At 38.7% G+C, this 17,639-nt stretch overlaps 1 protein-coding gene across 1 annotated transcript; it reads left to right on the top strand.

Moving 5' to 3' along the window:
• The first annotated feature begins 1,189 nt into the window (after positions 1-1,189).
• Positions 1,190-3,047, top strand: LOC143891707 (uncharacterized). The gene is made up of 4 exons (XM_077396246.1): positions 1,190-1,931; positions 2,057-2,137; positions 2,193-2,879; positions 2,956-3,047. The coding sequence occupies exons 1-4, from the start codon at positions 1,190-1,192 to the stop codon at positions 3,045-3,047; spliced, it is 1,602 nt and encodes a 533-aa protein (XP_077252361.1).
• The last annotated feature ends 14,592 nt before the right edge of the window (positions 3,048-17,639 follow it).

Raw genomic sequence — 17,639 nt, 5'->3', positions numbered from 1 at the left:
TATGGCGCCAAGCCATTGAGCCGACTGATCACTTATTATGGACTGATGTAAAGAGATGAGATCATAATATGGTTCTCTCCAAAGGTGACTTTCCTAGGCACATAACTCCCACTAAGGCTTCCATTATTCTTAAAACTCTGCGTATCTTGTTTATATGATACATTTACTACTTATAGGATTAGTAAACCAAAAACCCTTAAACATCTTAAGATTACCACTTAAATAGCAACTATTTGTTTTTAGGGCCTTACTTCTTAATTTGGGGATTGTAGACTTTAGCCTCGGTCAATCAACCTCACATGTGCAAATATCACAATCTCAACTTCATACTGACCCATAAGACATAAGGGATCTTAGGTGTAACCTTACTAGGAATCTAACTTTGGATTTGCACCGCCGTAAGGTATCTTCCCCATAGAAACTCAGGCAAAGATATTTGCACAACATGCTGTTAGAAAAGTGTTTCAAATTATATTTACAAATGCATTTTTGGAAAATTAATTTCTTAGAAATGTGTTTCAAATTATAATCTTAAAAATTAAATTTGGGTTTTTTCATATTCCTTGGTACTCTAAGAGTCATTCACAAAAGGACAAAAGAGTTAACTTTTCTTAGTGACTCTTTGTATTCCATTAATGGTGACTCTTTGATTTTCTCATTTGAGTTGAATGCCTTGAGTTCTCCCATTAAGGGTAAGTCCAAAAATGGAGAGTCTTTTGGGATAGCTTCTATTAAGAGAGAAATGGTTGAGCTTTTGAAGAAGAGAGAAGTATGAGAAATATAATCCTTTTCATAGAGTTGATTTTCAAAGAGAAAAGTCATTTTGACTAAAAACTTGTTTCACTTGTTTGATCGATCGGAGGTGGATAGATGATCCATTGTAGAGAAGTGCAACTCTCTTGGATGTACAGGGAATCTGGGCTTGGTTGAATCTCGAAGATAGTGCTGCCATTGTTGTCTTCCGTTTGCATGTGGGAGAGGCTTCAACTATCTTCAAGAAGCGTTTACGCGCTTCTAAGTCTTGGTTCTTTCTTGTTTTGTTTCGGGTAATATCTTATTTTATTTTGTGCATTTGTTCCAACAAACTGAAGATAGTTTAACTCTCATTGCTTCTAATGGAGTTAATAAGGTTGTTCACCCAAATTTTGAGACTTTTGATGGAAAGAACTTTCAGAGATGGCATACTAAGATGGAGTTCTTCCTTCGAGAACTTCAATTATCTTATGTGTTAACTCAGCTATGTCCTGCAAGTCCAACAATGGAATTATCATCTGATCAAGCTAAAGAAATCACTGATCAGATTGCTAAATGGAATGATGATGACTACTTCTGCAAGAATCACATCCTTAGTGGGATGTCTAATTCCTTCTTTGATCAGTACTCCAAAAAGTGCATGACTGCAAAAGATTTATGGGATAATCTGAGAACAATTTACCAAGCAGAGGAAGCTAGTTCAAAGAAATTTCTGGTTTCAAATTATATGGACTTCAAAATGGATGATGATAAGGATGTCTCTATTCAAGTTTGTGAATTCCAATTGATTGCTAATGATATTGTTGCTGCAGGCATGACTCTTGATGAAAATTTTCATGTGGGGGCTATTGTTGCTAAACTTCCACCATCTTGGAAGGAATACCGCAACAAGTTGAAGCACAAGAAAAATCTCACTCTTGATCAACTTATGCAACAGCTACACATTGAGGAGGAAACTAGAAAACGTGACAAGGAGACAGTGAAGGAACCGATAATTAATGCACATGTTGTTCTTGACAAGGAGAAGAAGAAAGATTCTGGAAAGAATAATTCAAGGAAATTTTTGAAACCAAAGAATGCGAGGAACTTCAAGCCTTCTACCCTAACCCTGCCAAGGACAAGGAGTGTTACAATTGTCACAAGATTGATCACTTTGCAAAGGATTGTCGCAAGCCTAAGTATGAAAAGAATAAGAAGAAAAGAGAAGACTCAAATGATCTCGTCGCAATGGTGACTGAAAACTTTATGGTGGAAAATGAAGTTGAATGGTGAATTGACACTGGTGCATCTCGTCATATTGCAGGAAACAAAAATCTCTTCAAACATTATGAAGTAGTGGTGGATGGCATGTTGCTATACATGGGCAACTCTTCATCAAACCAAGGTTATTGGCAATGGTCACATGTGAATTGACACTGGTGCATCTCGTCATATTGCAGGAAACAAAAATCTCTTCAAACATTATGAAGTAGTGGTGGATGGCATGTTGCTATACATGGGCAACTCTTCATCAAACCAAGGTTATTGGCAATGGTCACATGTAAATGGCATGTTTAAGCTTAGCATTGAAAATGAAATTATTTCTGCTTATATTGCTGAGTCCTTTGATTTATGGCATCAAAGATTAGGTCACGTGAACTCTAACTCAATTGCTCGCATGGTTAGTGAAGGGGTTATAAGTAACTGTGATAGAAATCATGATACTCAATGTGTGATATGTAGCAGGTGCAAGATCACTAAGAAACCCTTTAAATCTGTTGAAAGAACCACCACTCTCCTTGAGTTAGTTCACAGTGACATTTGTGAAATGGACTTCATTTCACGAGATGGCAAACATTATTACATAACCTTTATTGATGACCATTCTAAATATGCCTATGTATATCCTTTAAAATCAAAAGATGAAGCTTTTGAAAAGTTTAAGGCATATAAAGCAGAAGTTGAGAATAAGCTGAATTTGAAAATTAAAACCATTCGTTCAGATAGAGGACGTGAGTACATGAAAGGTGAATTTCATGATCTTTGTAAAAGAGATGGAATTGTAAGACAATTAATTCCATCTTATACTCCTCAACAAAATGGAGTAGCTGAAAGAAAGAATAGAACTCTGATTGAAATGATTAACTGTATGTTAACTAGTTCTGGACTAACTGAAAATTTGTGGGTAGAAGACTTGTTTTTTGCTTGTCATATTTTGAACAGGGTCTCTCAAAGGAAGATCAATCAGACATCGTATGAGCTGTGGAATGGAAGAAAACCTAATATCTCTTATTTCAGAATTTGGGGATGTTTAGCTCATGTTCGGTTGCCAGATAAGGATACTCCGAAGCTCGGCTACAGAGGAGTTGATTATATTTTTATTGGTTATTCTACAACCAGTAAAGCTTATAGATTTCTTGTTAGCCCAAGGGTTCAACAAGTACTCCTATTGAATTGTTTTGATGATTAACAAACTAAATTTGTTTTAAAGGTTTTATACACTAATGATTTCCATTGGCAAAGTTATAATGTTCACAGTGTACCATCCTCAAGAGTGCATGACAAGGTTGAACTCAAGGTTGAACTCGAGGTTGAACTCAAGCACAAGAATGGCAAATCAACTCAAGCATCAATGGAGTTGAGTGAAGACATGTCAAAGCCTCTACAAGGTGCCAACAAGATTGAAGACCAAGTAAATTTAGAATGTAAACGGTCCTCAATGTTTAGTCTAGGTCTATGGCACAAAGGAGAGTTAAAATCAACCTAGATAGAATTTAATGGGTTTGTGAATGTTCATAGTGGTGTCTCAACATTGTTGGACCCTCATGACACTCCATTTATCTTGAAAAATCAAAGTTCCAAAAGCCCAAACAAAATCAGCAAAACATAAGGAAAATCTGCTGGCCGTAGGCTTCTCGGAACTCCGAGAATATTCTCGGAGCTCCGAGCTCGGAACTCCGAGAAAATTCTCGGAACTCCGAGAATTGTTCCAGGTTCAAAAAATTAGCCGCTCGGAGCTCCGAGCCCGGAGTCCGAGACGACCGTTGGGGTGCGAATATTTTATCTTTTTTTGTCCCCTCTATTTATATGAACTTAGGGACTCTTGGGTTTTCTACCTAAGGACATTAAAAAGATTTCAAGAGCACAAAAAGTCATTTGTTCTCCTTCTCTTGAAGATCTTCACTCTCCATCTCTCTCTTGTGCCATTTACCTTAGATTATTCTTGAGAGACCTTAGGACCTTCACTTGTTCAATCTTGTTCTTGTGAGAGTGAGTGAGCTTTACCTTAAATTAGCCTATCTAGAGGCAAGCAAGCTTTTTCATTTCATCTTCTTTGTATTTGGCACAAAGGGCGCCGTAGAAGACCCTTGGAGCGTAGAGCTCGATTTGTACAAGGCGGAAAGAACGCCGTATTTAAGTTCCTTGGAGAAGATAGTGGAATCCTCAAGGAGAGTAACTTGAGAAGAGTGGAGTAGGTCTTGAGATAAGACCGAACCACTATAAAAATCTTGGTGTCAAAGCTTCTTTGCCTCTTCACCTCTTCTTGTGTGGTAAGTTTTCACTATTGCTTTGAATACTATTTTTGATTTCCTATTCAATCTAAAACTAGTGCAATCTAAGTTTTCAAAATTCTTAAAATTTGAAAAGAAACCCAATTCACCCCCTCTTGGGTTGCTAAGTGGAATTTCACTTGGTATCAGAGCTTAGGCTCTTACATAGGAATTCTCTTTGAAAACCTACAAGGGAAAGATTCAAATGGCAACCTTTTCTCATAGCAATGAGGGGCAATCCACCACTAGACCTCCCTTCTTCAATGGCTCAAACTATCCATATTGGAAAGCTAGAATGAGAGTGTTTTTAAAATCTTTGGATTTTGATGTTTGGAGAAGTATCCAAAATGGATATAATGAACCTAGTGTTGATATGGAACTATGGGATGAAAATGAAAGAAGAGAATCCACTATCAATGCAAAAGCAATGAATGCCTTGATTTGTGCCTTATCTCCCGAGGAGTTCAATCGAGTTTCTACTCTTGAAACCGCTAAGGAGATTTGGGATATGCTAGAGGTAGCTCATGAAGGGACAAATCAAGTGAAAGAGTCCAAGATGAATCTTCTCTTTAGAGAGTATGAGCTATTCATGATGGACCCAAATGAAACCATTGCCGAAATGCATACTAGGTTCACAAACATAACAAATGGGTTGAGATCCTTAGGTAAACAATTGTCTAGCAAGGACTTAGTTACCAAAATACTTAGGTCTTTACCTAAAGATTGGGATCCCAAGGTCACCGCCATTGAAGAAGCAAAAGACGTATCAAAAATGGGCTTAGAAGACTTAATAGGTTCCTTAACAACTTATGAAATGATTTTAAAAGGAAGAGAAACCTTAAACAAACAAAAGGAAGATACAAAAAGGAAAGGAATAGCTTTCAAAGCAAGAGTTGAGAGTGAAGAGGAAGAGAGTGAAGAAGACACACAAGACGATCTTGCTCTCTTCACCAAGAGATTCAAGAAATTTCTCAAATTCAAGAAAGGAGGCAACTCTAGCCAAGGAAGAAATAGACCCTCAAACAAAGAGGAGATGAGATGCTATAAGTGCAACAAGGTTGGTCATATACGGCCAAATTGCCCACTCATCAACAACAATGACAAGGATAGGAAGAATAGAAGACATGGCAAAAAGGCTTTGTGTGCGGCGGCTTGGGATGAAGGGAGTGCTTCATCCGGAAATGAATCCAACGGAAAGGATGAAGATGACCTTTGCTTCATGGGACTCGCCGATGTAACACAAGACATCTCCTTATCCGAGGTAAATGATGTTGATGATTTATCTCATGAATTCTCTAATGATGAACTAATTTTTGCTTGTGAAAAACTTCATGAAAATTTGGATTTACAACTCGCCAAAAACAAAACAATGAAAAAGTCCTTACAAAATGTCACTAGGGATTTTGGGTTCATGAAAAAGGAATTCGATTTGCAAACCAATACAAGTGAAAAATTGTTTTTGGAAAACAAAGCTTTGAATGAAGAAGTAGACAAATTAATCTTTGAAAACAAAAGCTTAAAAGAAGAAAATGAGAAACTTATTTTGAAATGCAAAGAACTTGATTTGACATTTAAAAAATTCTCATGTGGCAAAAATAAACTAGATGAAATTCTTGAAAATAAGCTTGTCTCTCTAGAAAAAAATGGTCTTGGTTACCAACCCTTTTCTAAAGGAAAAGCCTCATTCAAAAATAAAGCTATAGGAAATTTCTCCTACATCCATGCTAACACTAGTGCCTTTATTCCCACTTGTCACTATTGTGGTAGAATAGGACACTTAAGGTTTGCATGCAATGTTAAGAAATCAAAAGCAACAAAATTTATGTGGGTTAAAAAGAATGAGCTTTATGATGTTGCTAACCTTGAAGGACCCAAGAAAAAGTGGGTACCTAAAACTTCAACATGAGCTTTGATTCTTGTAGGTGTGCTTGAAAGGAAAACCCTCAAAGGACAAATGGTTTTTGGATAGCGGTTGCTCAAGGCACATGACGGGAGATGTAAGCAAGTTCGCCTTTGTCACCATGAGTCATCAAGGAAATGTCACCTTTGGGGATGATAGAAGAAGCAAAATCCTCGGTGAAGGTACCATTAAAATTAAGGACATTAAGGTTGAACATGTTTTGCTCGTTGACGGTCTTTCATTTAATTTAATAAGCATTAGTCAACTATGTGATCTTGGTCACAAAGTTCTTTTTGAAAAAGATAGATGTAAAATTTTGAATTCCAAGAATAATGATGTTGAATTTGTTGCATATAGAGATGGCAATATGTATTCATTAGCATTAGAAGACCTTGAAAATCAAAACATCCAATGTCTCTCCGCCATGGATGATAACCCTTGGTTATGGCATAGGAGACTTGGTCATGCTCATATGGATTTAATTTCAAGATTATCTTCTAAGAATCTTGTGAGAGAGTTACCTAAACTCAAATACATTAGAGATAAAGTTTGTAGTGCTTGCATTCATGGAAAACATGCTAAAAACTCTTTTAAACCCATAAGTGTATTATCTACCTCTTGTCCACTCCAACTCCTTCATATGGACCTATTTGGTCCCATGAAGACTAGTAGTAGAGGAGGAAGTAGATATGTATATGTGATTGTTGATGACTACTCTCGATTCACTTGGGTGTTATTCTTAACTAGTAAAGATGAAACCTTCAAGAAATTTGTCAACTTGTGCAAGCGAATTCAAAATGAACAAGGGGTTTTCATAAATGAAATTAGAAGTGATCATGGAACCGAGTTTGAGAACTTTGAGTTTGATACCTTTTGCAATGAAAATGGAATCAAGCACAATTTCTCGGCTCCAAGAACTCCCCAACAAAATGGGGTAGTTGAAAGGAAAAATAGATCTATTATTGAAATGGCTAGAACTATGTTAAATGAGCACAATGTTCCAAGAAACTTTTGGGCGGAAGCCGTTCACTCGGCTTGCTATATTTTAAATAGAGTGCTCATTAGACCTCACCTTAACAAAACACCTTATGAACTATGGAGTGGAACACCCCCCAAAGTTAGCTATTTCAAAGTCTTTGGTTGTAAATGTTTTATATTAAACATGAAAGACACCTTGCATAAGTTTGATTCAAAATCCGATGAAGGTATCTTCTTAGGCTATTCAACCCATAGTAAAGCCTATAGAGTCTATAACAAAAGAACTCAAATTGTGGAAGAATCCGTGCATGTCAAATTTGACGAGTCATTTGAACCTCCTAATGTCATTAATGAAGATGATGATGGTGTCAATCTTCTAGAGCCTCTTAGTCAAGTAGAGTCCATTGTCCAACCCTTAGAAAATCTTAATTTAGAAGGTCAACCTATAGAAGAACTTGAAGTAGAAAGTCTTCCTAAACATAGTAGAATCATGTCTAGTCACCCCTCTACTCAAATCATAGGTGAAACCTCACAAGGAGTTAAGACAAGATCTCACTATAAGAATGTTTGTGCCAACATGGCCTTTATCTCCCAAATAGAACCCAAGTCCATAAAAGAAGCTGAAAAGGATGAATTTTGGATGATTGCTATGAATGAGGAACTAAACCAATTTGAGAGAAACCAAGTATGGAGGTTAGTTCCTAGGCCTAGTGATCACCCGGTTATTGGGACTAAATGGGTGTTTAGAAACAAACTCGATGAGCATGGAGATATTCAAAGGAATAAAGCTAGATTGGTAGCCCAAGGTTACAACCAAGAGGAAGGTATCGATTATGATGAGACCTTTGCTCCGGTTGCTAGATTGGAAGCCATAAGGATGCTACTTGCATTTGCATCCCATAAAAACTTTAAGTTGTATCAAATGGATGTGAAGAGTGCATTCCTAAATGGGTATATTATGGAGGAAGTTTATGTTGAACAACCTCCCGGTTTTGAGGATTTCAAATACCCTAATCACGTATATAGGTTGGACAAAGCCTTGTATGGTCTAAAGCAAGCTCCTAGAGCTTGGTATGAGAGGCTTAGCTCCTTCCTATTAGAGAGTGGCTTTCAAATGGGCACGGTTGACAAAACCTTGTTTATTAAAAGAAAAGGAAAAGATATGCTTATTGTTCAAGTCTATGTAGATGATACAATATTTGGTGCTACCAATGATAAGATGTGTGAAGAATTCGCACAATCCATGCAAAAAGAGTTTGAGATGAGTATGATGGGAGAGCTTACCTATTTCCTAGGACTTCAAATCAAACAATGTAAAAATGGAATTTTCATCAACCAAGAGAAGTATACTAAGGAACTCCTTAAGAAATTTGGCATGGATAGCTCTCAAATCAAGCCAACTCCTATGAGCACTTCCACCAAATTAGAAAAGGATGAAAGTGGGAAACCGGTTGATGAGAAAAAGTTTAGAGGAATGATAGGAAGTCTATTATATTTGACCGCTAGTCGGCCGGATATAATGTTTAGCGTGTGCATTTGTGCTAGGTTTCAATCGGGTCCTAAAGAGTCTCATTTGAGTGCCGTTAAGAGGATATTCAAATATCTCAAAGGAACTCCTTCTTTAGGATTATGGTATGAACGATCGAATGAATTCAATCTAGTAGGATTTTCGGATGCCGACTTTGCCGGTTGTAGAATTGATAGAAAAAGCACAAGTGGCACTTGTCAATTTCTAGGAAGGTCTCTAGTGTCCTGGTTTAGCAAAAAACAAAACTCGGTAGCCTTGTCTACAACCGAAGCAGAATACATTGCGGCCGGCGCTTGTTGTGCACAAATCCTATGGATGAAGAACACTCTCATGGACTATAATCTTGCATTTAGTAATGTTCCAATCCATTGTGATAATACAAGCGCCATCAACTTGACAAAAAATCCAATTCAACATTCTAGGACTAAGCACATAGAGGTAAGGCATCATTTCTTAAGAGATCATTCTCAAAAAGGGGATATTGAAATTAAGTACATCCACACCAATGAACAATTGGCGGATATCTTCACAAAACCCCTTAATGAGGATCGATTTTGTGACCTTAGGAGTGGACTCAACATTTGGAGTCTAGATCAAATGAAAGAGTTTGCACATGAAGCACGAATAGAAGACATAATTATCTTTGTATATATATATCTCATATTTTGATTGTGACTACATGGTTTTTGATGATCCAACCCTAACTCTAAAAATCACTCAATTGGTACCCATAGCCCACTTCATTTCAAGGGGGAGTCGGTACTATCACCCCAAATTAAGATACTTAAAACTTTGGCCTTGCGCCATCATCAAAACCCTCGGAAAGTCATCTATGTTCATGCATTGGATCATGATTGGTTAAGTTGCAACTCAAAATATCACATGTAACTCTGTTCTCCTCCCATTCAAAAAAAAAAAAAAAAAAAAAAAAAAAAAAAAAAAATTCTCGGAACTCCGAGATTTTGTCTCGGAACTCCGAGGAAATGAACAGAGGGCTCTGGAACGTTTCTCGGAACTCCGAGAAAATTTCTCGGAACTCCGAGATTTCTTCCAGGCTTCTCGGAACTCCGAGAAAATTTCTCGGAACTCCGAGAATCGGACAGTAGAAAAATAAAAAAATTGCGTGTGTTCTCGGAACTCCGAGAAACTTTCTCGGAACTCCGAGAATCGGACAGTAGCAAAACAAAAAAACGCGTGTGTTCTCGGAACTCCGAGCCTATTTCTCGGAGCTCCGAGAATCGGTCCAGGAGCGTTAAAACCCCTGGATCCGGTTCATTTTTTCATTTTCTCCTCTCCCCTTTTCCTCTTCCTTCCCTTTCTTCTCAAATACTACCTCCATTTTCGTTCTTTTTCTTCCTTTTTCAACTTCCACAACCCCTTTTCCTCCTTCAAACCATTTCCTTTACCTCTCTTCTTCCTACCAACCCATTTTTCTTCTTCAAACCCTAAAATTTCTCATTTTTTTCGTTTTTCTTCTTCTTCCTTTCTCCCCTTCTTCTATTTTCTTCCATTCTAGGGCTATTTCCTTGTTTTTAAACCCTTATCCGTCTCTATTTCTCTATTTTTCTCTATTTCTCTCTATTTCTCTTATTCTCCTTCATTTTAGGGCTATCTCTCTACTCACATTTCTTCTCACAATGCCTCCCAAAACCAAAAATCTCAACATTGGAGGCTCCTCCCAAGCTGCAGACCCTGAATACTTTCCTGAAGAAGTTCCCGAGGAAGAAGGGCCTTCTCGGAAGAAGGCAAAGGCAAAGGCTGTAGCGGCTGAGGTTGTGCCTAACTCATTTTTTACTGGGGATAAAGCCAAGAAACTCTGGGCCGACATCGGCACTAGGGGCATCCTCACCGGCAGGTACATTGATCCTCCTGTCCTTCAAAATTTCGACTTACAGGCCAAATTTGATGCCCTTCACTGGACATCCATCCTACACCTCAATGAACCAGTATACCCTCGATTGGTGCGTCTCTTCTACGCCAATCTCACAATTTCTCCTTCCTTCTTCAAAATTGAATCCAAAATCAAGAAAACAGTGATCAAACTCAACTATCACACCTTTGCCACTCTTCTTGGGATCAGCTTTGATGGCCTCACCCACTATTTCTGGCCGGAAGATGGGACCCATTCACTTGATGATATCGATCATGACACGGTCTATGGTAGGATTACGCGGAACTACCACTCTGGTATGCCCGTCCAATCCGCCGACCTCATTCCGGTAGCACGTATGCTTCACAACTTTATGTACCACATCTTCATCCCTCGTGGTGGGATGCGTGAAGCCCTCAGACCCTTAGAGGCCTATCTTATCTACAGCATTCTCGAGGGCCGCCAGCTTTGTCTGCCGTACATCATGTTTCGCTACATGTTTCAGACCCCTGGCCGCTACCGCTCTTCGTTGCCCTATGGCATGGTCCTCACCCGTGTCTTCCGTCACTTTGGCATCACCTTGGATGGTGAACTGACCATGACTCCGACTGCCCCGTTTGATGAGCAGACCTTTAACCGAATGGCTTTGAATCAAGTCGCGGTTGACGATGCTCCTGCCGCTGAAGGCGGCTACGAAGCCGATGCTCAGGCTGCACCGGCCCCGCAGCCATCACAGGATACATCTTCATACTGCACTCGCCAGGATTTGGCTCAGATGCAGGAGGCTATTGAACGATCCATGGCCTCACAATTTGCGCAGCTATCTACCCATGTTGACTCTGAGATCTCTGCTCGCTTCCAGACCATGACTACCCATGTTGATGAGCAGTGGGCCGCTTATTATCGCTACCTCTCCGGTGACCAGTGGGGCCAGGCACCGGGCAGCTCTTCTCATCAGCCACCGCCTCCTCCGCCTCAGTAGATGGCTCGAGTTCTCTGATGCTCAGATTTCTATTTCTATTCGGTGTATCTATCTGTTTCTGTTGTGTATCGATAGTCTTTGGACTATACGCTGGTTGTATGGATCTTTTTTTTGGGATGTTTTAGGTTTATCTATATCTGTCACCATTATGCTGTGTCATGAATGCTATGTATGCTGACTGATTGTATGCACTTTTCTGTATGCCATTTCACATCCTCTATATATATCTCTATGTTTCATTCTTTTTGCTTGCATACCATGTATTATGCCTACTCTCTTTATCGCATTTCACGTTACTTGTTCATTTGCTCTCACCTACCCTCACTCCTTTTGTTCCACCTTTTTGGTGATGACAAAAGGGGGAGAATATTTGAGCTCCCAATGCATATATTAAGGGGGAGCAAAGCTCTATGCTTAAAATGTTGCAATCAAATTTTCATCCTTAAAGTAATGCCTTAAATGTTCAATTAAATCAAACTCTTAGGGGGAGCCCAAAGTGTTTTATTCATCCCTAAAGGGGGAGCTCCTACCCTAAAACAAATTATGTTTGTCATCATCAAAAAGGGGGAGATTGTTAGCCCAAGGGTTCAACAAGTACTCCTATTGAATTGTTTTGATGATTAACAAACTAAATTTGTTTTAAAGGTTTTATACACTAATGATTTCCATTGGCAAAGTTATAATGTTCACAGTGTACCATCCTCAAGAGTGCATGACAAGGTTGAACTCAAGGTTGAACTCGAGGTTGAACTCAAGCACAAGAATGGCAAATCAACTCAAGCATCAATGGAGTTGAGTGAAGACATGTCAAAGCCTCTACAAGGTGCCAACAAGATTGAAGACCAAGTAAATTTAGAATGTAAACGGTCCTCAATGTTTAGTCTAGGTCTATGGCACAAAGGAGAGTTAAAATCAACCTAGATAGAATTTAATGGGTTTGTGAATGTTCATAGTGGTGTCTCAACATTGTTGGACCCTCATGACACTCCATTTATCTTGAAAAATCAAAGTTCCAAAAGCCCAAACAAAATCAGCAAAACATAAGGAAAATCTGCTGGCCGTAGGCTTCTCGGAACTCCGAGAAAATTCTCGGAACTCCGAGAATTGTTCCAGGTTCAAAAAATTAGCCGCTCGGAGCTCCGAGCCCGGAGTCCGAGACGACCGTTGGGGTGCGAATATTTTGTCTTTTTTTGTCCCCTCTATTTATATGAACTTAGGGACTCTTGGGTTTTCTACCTAAGGACATTAAAAAGATTTCAAGAGCACAAAAAGTCATTTGTTCTCCTTCTCTTGAAGATCTTCACTCTCCATCTCTCTCTTGTGCCATTTACCTTAGATTATTCTTGAGAGACCTTAGGACCTTCACTTGTTCAATCTTGTTCTTGTGAGAGTGAGTGAGCTTTACCTTAAATTAGCCTATCTAGAGGCAAGCAAGCTTTTTCATTTCATCTTCTTCGTATTTGGCACAAAGGGCGCCGTAGAAGACCCTTGGAGCGTAGAGCTCGATTTGTACAAGGCGGAAGGAACGCCGTATTTAAGTTCCTTGGAGAAGATAGTGGAATCCTCAAGGAGAGTAACTTGAGAAGAGTGGAGTAGGTCTTGAGATAAGACCGAACCACTATAAAAATCTTGGTGTCAAAGCTTCTTTGCCTCTTCACCTCTTCTTGTGTGGTAAGTTTTCACTATTGCTTTGAATACTATTTTTGATTTCCTATTCAATCTAAAACTAGTGCAATCTAAGTTTTCAAAATTCTTAAAATTTGAAAAGAAACCCAATTCACCCCCTCTTGGGTTGCTAAGTGGAATTTCATTTCTGAATCTGGAAACTCCGTCTCCTCACATTATTGTTGAATCAGTGCATGCAAATTTCTTTGAGAATGTGTTTCCAAAGAAAGACAGAAAAGTTGAAGCTGGTTCTTCAAGTGAGCTGAAGAGAAAAGCTGTTGAATCACCAGAAAGGGTTACACCTAGATGAAGTTTAAGGGTTGTTACTCCTAAAACATTTGGACCTGATTTCTGCACTCTCATGGTGGATAAGGATCCAGATACATATTCTGAAGCTATGTCTTCTAATGATGCTCTTTTCTGGCGTGAAGCTATTGATGATGAAATGCATTCAATCATGTCTAACAACACTTGGATTTTGGTAGATCCTCCAACAGGTTGTAAACCTATTGGTTGCAAATGGATCCTCAAAAGAAAATTCAAGGCTGATGGCTCGTTGGACAAGTTTAAGGCCAGATTGGTTGCTAAAGGGTACATGCAAAAGAAAGAGTTTGATTATTTTGATTCTTTTGCTCCGGTAGCAAGGATTACTTCCATAAGGCTTCTTATTGCTTTGGCTGCTATTCATAATCTGGTTATTCATCAGATGGATGTCAAAACATCATTCCTCAATGGTGATTTGGAGGAAGAAGTCTACATGGAGCAGCCTGAAGGATTTATCACTCCTGGATAAGAGCACAAGGTTTGCAAGCTATTGAAATCTCTCTATGGCTTGAAACAGGCTTGTAAGCAGTGGCATGAGAAGGTCAGAAGTGTGATGTTGTCCAACGACTATATGATCAATGGAGAAGACATCTGCATCTTCAGCAAGTTCAGAGATAATTCAGGTGTTCTTATATGCTTGTATGTGGATGATATGCTCATCTTTGGTACCGACATTGAAAAGGTTATTTTAGCTAAGAGGTTTCTTGCTTCGGATTTTAGCATGAAGGACCTTGGGGAAGCAGATATGATTCTGGGAATCAAGATTGTCAGATCTCTAAATAATATTGCTATTACGCAATCAAGTTATATTGAGAAGATTCTTAAGAGATTCAATCATTTTGATGATGCACCTGCTCCTACTCCTTTTGACCCAAGTGTCAAGTTGCTTCGCAACAATGGTCAAGCTATTGAACAGCTTGAGTATTCAAAGATTATTGGCAGTCTTATGTATGCTATTTGTTGTACCAGGCCAGACATTGCTTATGTTGTTGGCACACTGAGCAAGTATACAAGTAATCCAGGGAGAGATCACTGGAATGCTCTTATACGCTTATTGAGGAACTTAAAGGGTACTTTGAGTTATGGACTGCATTATGGTAGCTTCCCAGCAGTTATCGAAGGCTATAGTGATGCTACATGGAATTCTGATAAAGAGGATTCTGTATCTGTGACTGCCTGGATATTCTCTTTGGGTGGAGCTGCGATTTCTTGGAAATCAAAGAGGCAGACATGTATTACTCACTCCACTATGGAATCAGAATTTATTGCATTGTTCTCTGCTGGAAAGGAAGCTGATTGGCTAACAAGCATTTTGGTTGATATACCAATATGGAGTAAGCCAATACCACCTTTGACAGTGCATTGTGATAACAAGGCTGCTTTGTTTTGGGCAAGTAGCGAGTGCTATAATGGTAAATCTAGACAAGTTCTCCAGACTGATGGTTGTGGACCCCGATTCGAGAGAGGCGGGGGACGAGCCCCCGAGAGAAGGATCCCTTGTTGAAATTTTTTTAAAAAATTTTCTAAATATTTTTAGAAAAGAAAATCTTTTAAGAACCAAGGCTCTGATACCAAGTGAAAATCCAAGGGTGGTCCCGAGTACGGCAACTATGAGGAGTGAAAATTATTAGGTTGCTAGCAAGTTTTAACCTTTTGAAAAACTCAAACCTAATTTGGAAATTAAGAGATCAACAATGAAATTCAAGCACACAAGTTAAATCTAGAGGTGCAATACAAATAAAGAGCTAGAGTTCAAGAGAGAGTGCACCCGAGATTTAAAGTGGTTCGGTCCTCACAACGCGAGGCCTACTCCACTCCACCAACCAAACACGTTGATGGCTTCACTAATTGATCTTCTTAACTTCGGCGAAGATCGGTGTCGATTACAATTCCGAATGCCTTTAACCTTGGTGGCAATCTTCACCACGGAGAGTGGGCTACGCTTCTCCGAACACTCGCCCAATACACGTTTCTTGAATGAGAAAGAAGGAAACAAAAATCCCTCACAAGGGGTTTACAACTTTGTAGAAGATGTACAAATTGAGCCTTTGATCCAAATCCTAATATTGGATGATGAGAGGCATAAACAAGTTTGATTCACTCTTGGGATGTTCAAGTATGTTTTTAGAGTGTTAGGATTGATAGTCTTGAAGTTTAGAATGCCCATATATAGGAAAACCAAAATATGACCGTTCAAGGGCATAGTGGTAATTCCTGCAAAAATTCCCAACGGCTATAAATTAGACCGTTATAGTGTTCTCGGAGTTCCGAGAAAAAATCTCGGAGTTCCGGAAAAACAAACAGAAATTGAAAAAAGGCTACTGGACCATTTCTCGGAGCTCCGAGAATTCTCTCGGAGTTCTGAGAAGCCTATGTCAAGCAAATTTTCAATTCATGTTTTTGGGCTTCCAACAATACACCAAGTTGGCATTGCTATGAGGGTTCCAAGGTGTTGGAACTCCACAAAGACAATCACTTATACATTTAGGGTGTGTGAGATTAACTTTATTATGCCTCTTAAAATCTAAAATAAGATTGGATCTTATACATTCTAACATGACTTCGATCTTCAATGCGATTCTTCAAGTCTTCATTCGTCTTGGATCTTTGATGTCTTTGGCCTTCATAATGTGGTTCAATGAGTGCTTCTTGGCCTCAATCCAAGCAATGTTGTCTTAGCACCATTATGATCTACAACTTAGACATTCAAACACATTAGTGATCTTAAATCACTTGTGTATTGGAATCATCAAAATAAGATGGGAATGCCAAGGTGGGAACCATTGGGCTTACAATCTCCCCCTTTTTGATGATGACAAGCACAAGAGATTTTCCAATAAAAGTATACATAAATTTCCTTACTCTAGATTTCTCTAGATTTCTCTCCCCCTTTGGCATCTATAAAAAAGATGGGGTAAAAGAAAAATAAAGGGATAAAATTTACAATTTAAGCTCCCCCTTTTTCAAGGAAAAAGACACACATACAACTCCCCCTATTTGGAAAACAAATTCAATACAAGAAGGGATATTAAATTAACCATAAAAAGATATTCAATATTAAGCATAAGCCCCTAATCTAAGCACATATGAAGAGAATCATATGGGGGCTTTGGGAACCCAAGATTTCTTGGTTCCACCACAATCCCTAATCTTAGATGCACATTGGAATTGGTAATGACCATTCATTCCACAATAATGGCATCTAACATGAGGGTTAGATAAACTAGTCCTATCATAAAATGCATGAGTGGGATTACGACTAGTTTTCTTTAAGATTATGTCAATTATTTTGTCACCATTTAGGAACCCATGGAGATATAATCTTAACCTTTCATTTTCATTATGAAGATGTGTTATTTGATAAAGAATCGTTAAATTCATCTTCATAAGATTTGGAAGAGCTTGCCATATTTTGAAATTGTGCTAATTTGCAATTTTTCTCATCCAAAATACCCTTAAGGGTTTCAATCTCAAGTTTAAAATTTTCAAGTTGTGCTTGAGATTTGGAAGAAGATTCATTTCTCAAAAAATTAAGTTCATTTTCTAATTTTAAATTAGATTTCTTTTGAACTTTATTCTTAGAAATTTGAGAATGCAAGGTTGAGCACAATTCATCATAAGAAATTTTTTCACTATCACTACTTGATGAATAACAAGAGGGGTTAGAATTTACCTCAACTTCATGGGAGAGTGCCATGAGGCAAAGATCATCTTTTTTGTCTTCCCCTTCGCTTGAACTCTTGCCCGACGTATTTAACGCATCCCAACCGGCGGCAAGAGCCTTATGCTTCTTCCAATCCTTCTTCTTACCCTTGTACTTCGAGGATGATGAGTTGAGAAGAGGGCATTCCGGTCTTTTGTGTCCGGTTTTCTTGCAATTGTAACATCTTATAGCTCCCTCAACTTCACTTTCTTCTTTCTTCTTCTTTTTATCCTTTTTATGCTTTTTTCTCCATAAGCTTTTAAATTTTATTAAAGCTTCTTCTTCATCACTATCCGCCTCGCTTGAGGATGATGAGACCGCTTTTATCTTGGAGACCTTTAGAGCTAGAGATCGGCTTTCTTTTTCCTTCTCTTTTGGCTTCTTCTCCTCTTGTCGGCTAGTGAGG

This window comes from Tasmannia lanceolata, unplaced genomic scaffold (assembly GCF_043159265.1).
Source record: "Tasmannia lanceolata isolate RefF3 unplaced genomic scaffold, GAP_Taslan_0.1 ptg000002l, whole genome shotgun sequence".
NCBI classification, from domain to species: Eukaryota; Viridiplantae; Streptophyta; class Magnoliopsida; order Canellales; family Winteraceae; genus Tasmannia; species Tasmannia lanceolata.
The sequence above is the reverse complement of the archived record's forward strand: the minus strand, read 5'-3'. Positions and strand labels throughout refer to the sequence as shown.

What these genes read in the sequence shown, in the direction of transcription:
- LOC143891707 (XM_077396246.1), top strand. Translation starts at nt 1,190, where the DNA reads ATGGAGTTCTTCCTTCGAGAACTTCAATTATCTTATGTGTTAACTCAG. An exon ending in AAGGATTGTCGCAAGCCTAA is followed by an intron (nt 1,932 to 2,056) that starts GTATGAAAAGAA and finishes GTCATATTGCAG; the next exon opens with GAAACAAAAATCTCTTCAAA. An exon ending in TCTGATTGAAATGATTAACT is followed by an intron (nt 2,880 to 2,955) that starts GTATGTTAACTA and finishes TATTTTGAACAG; the next exon opens with GGTCTCTCAAAGGAAGATCA.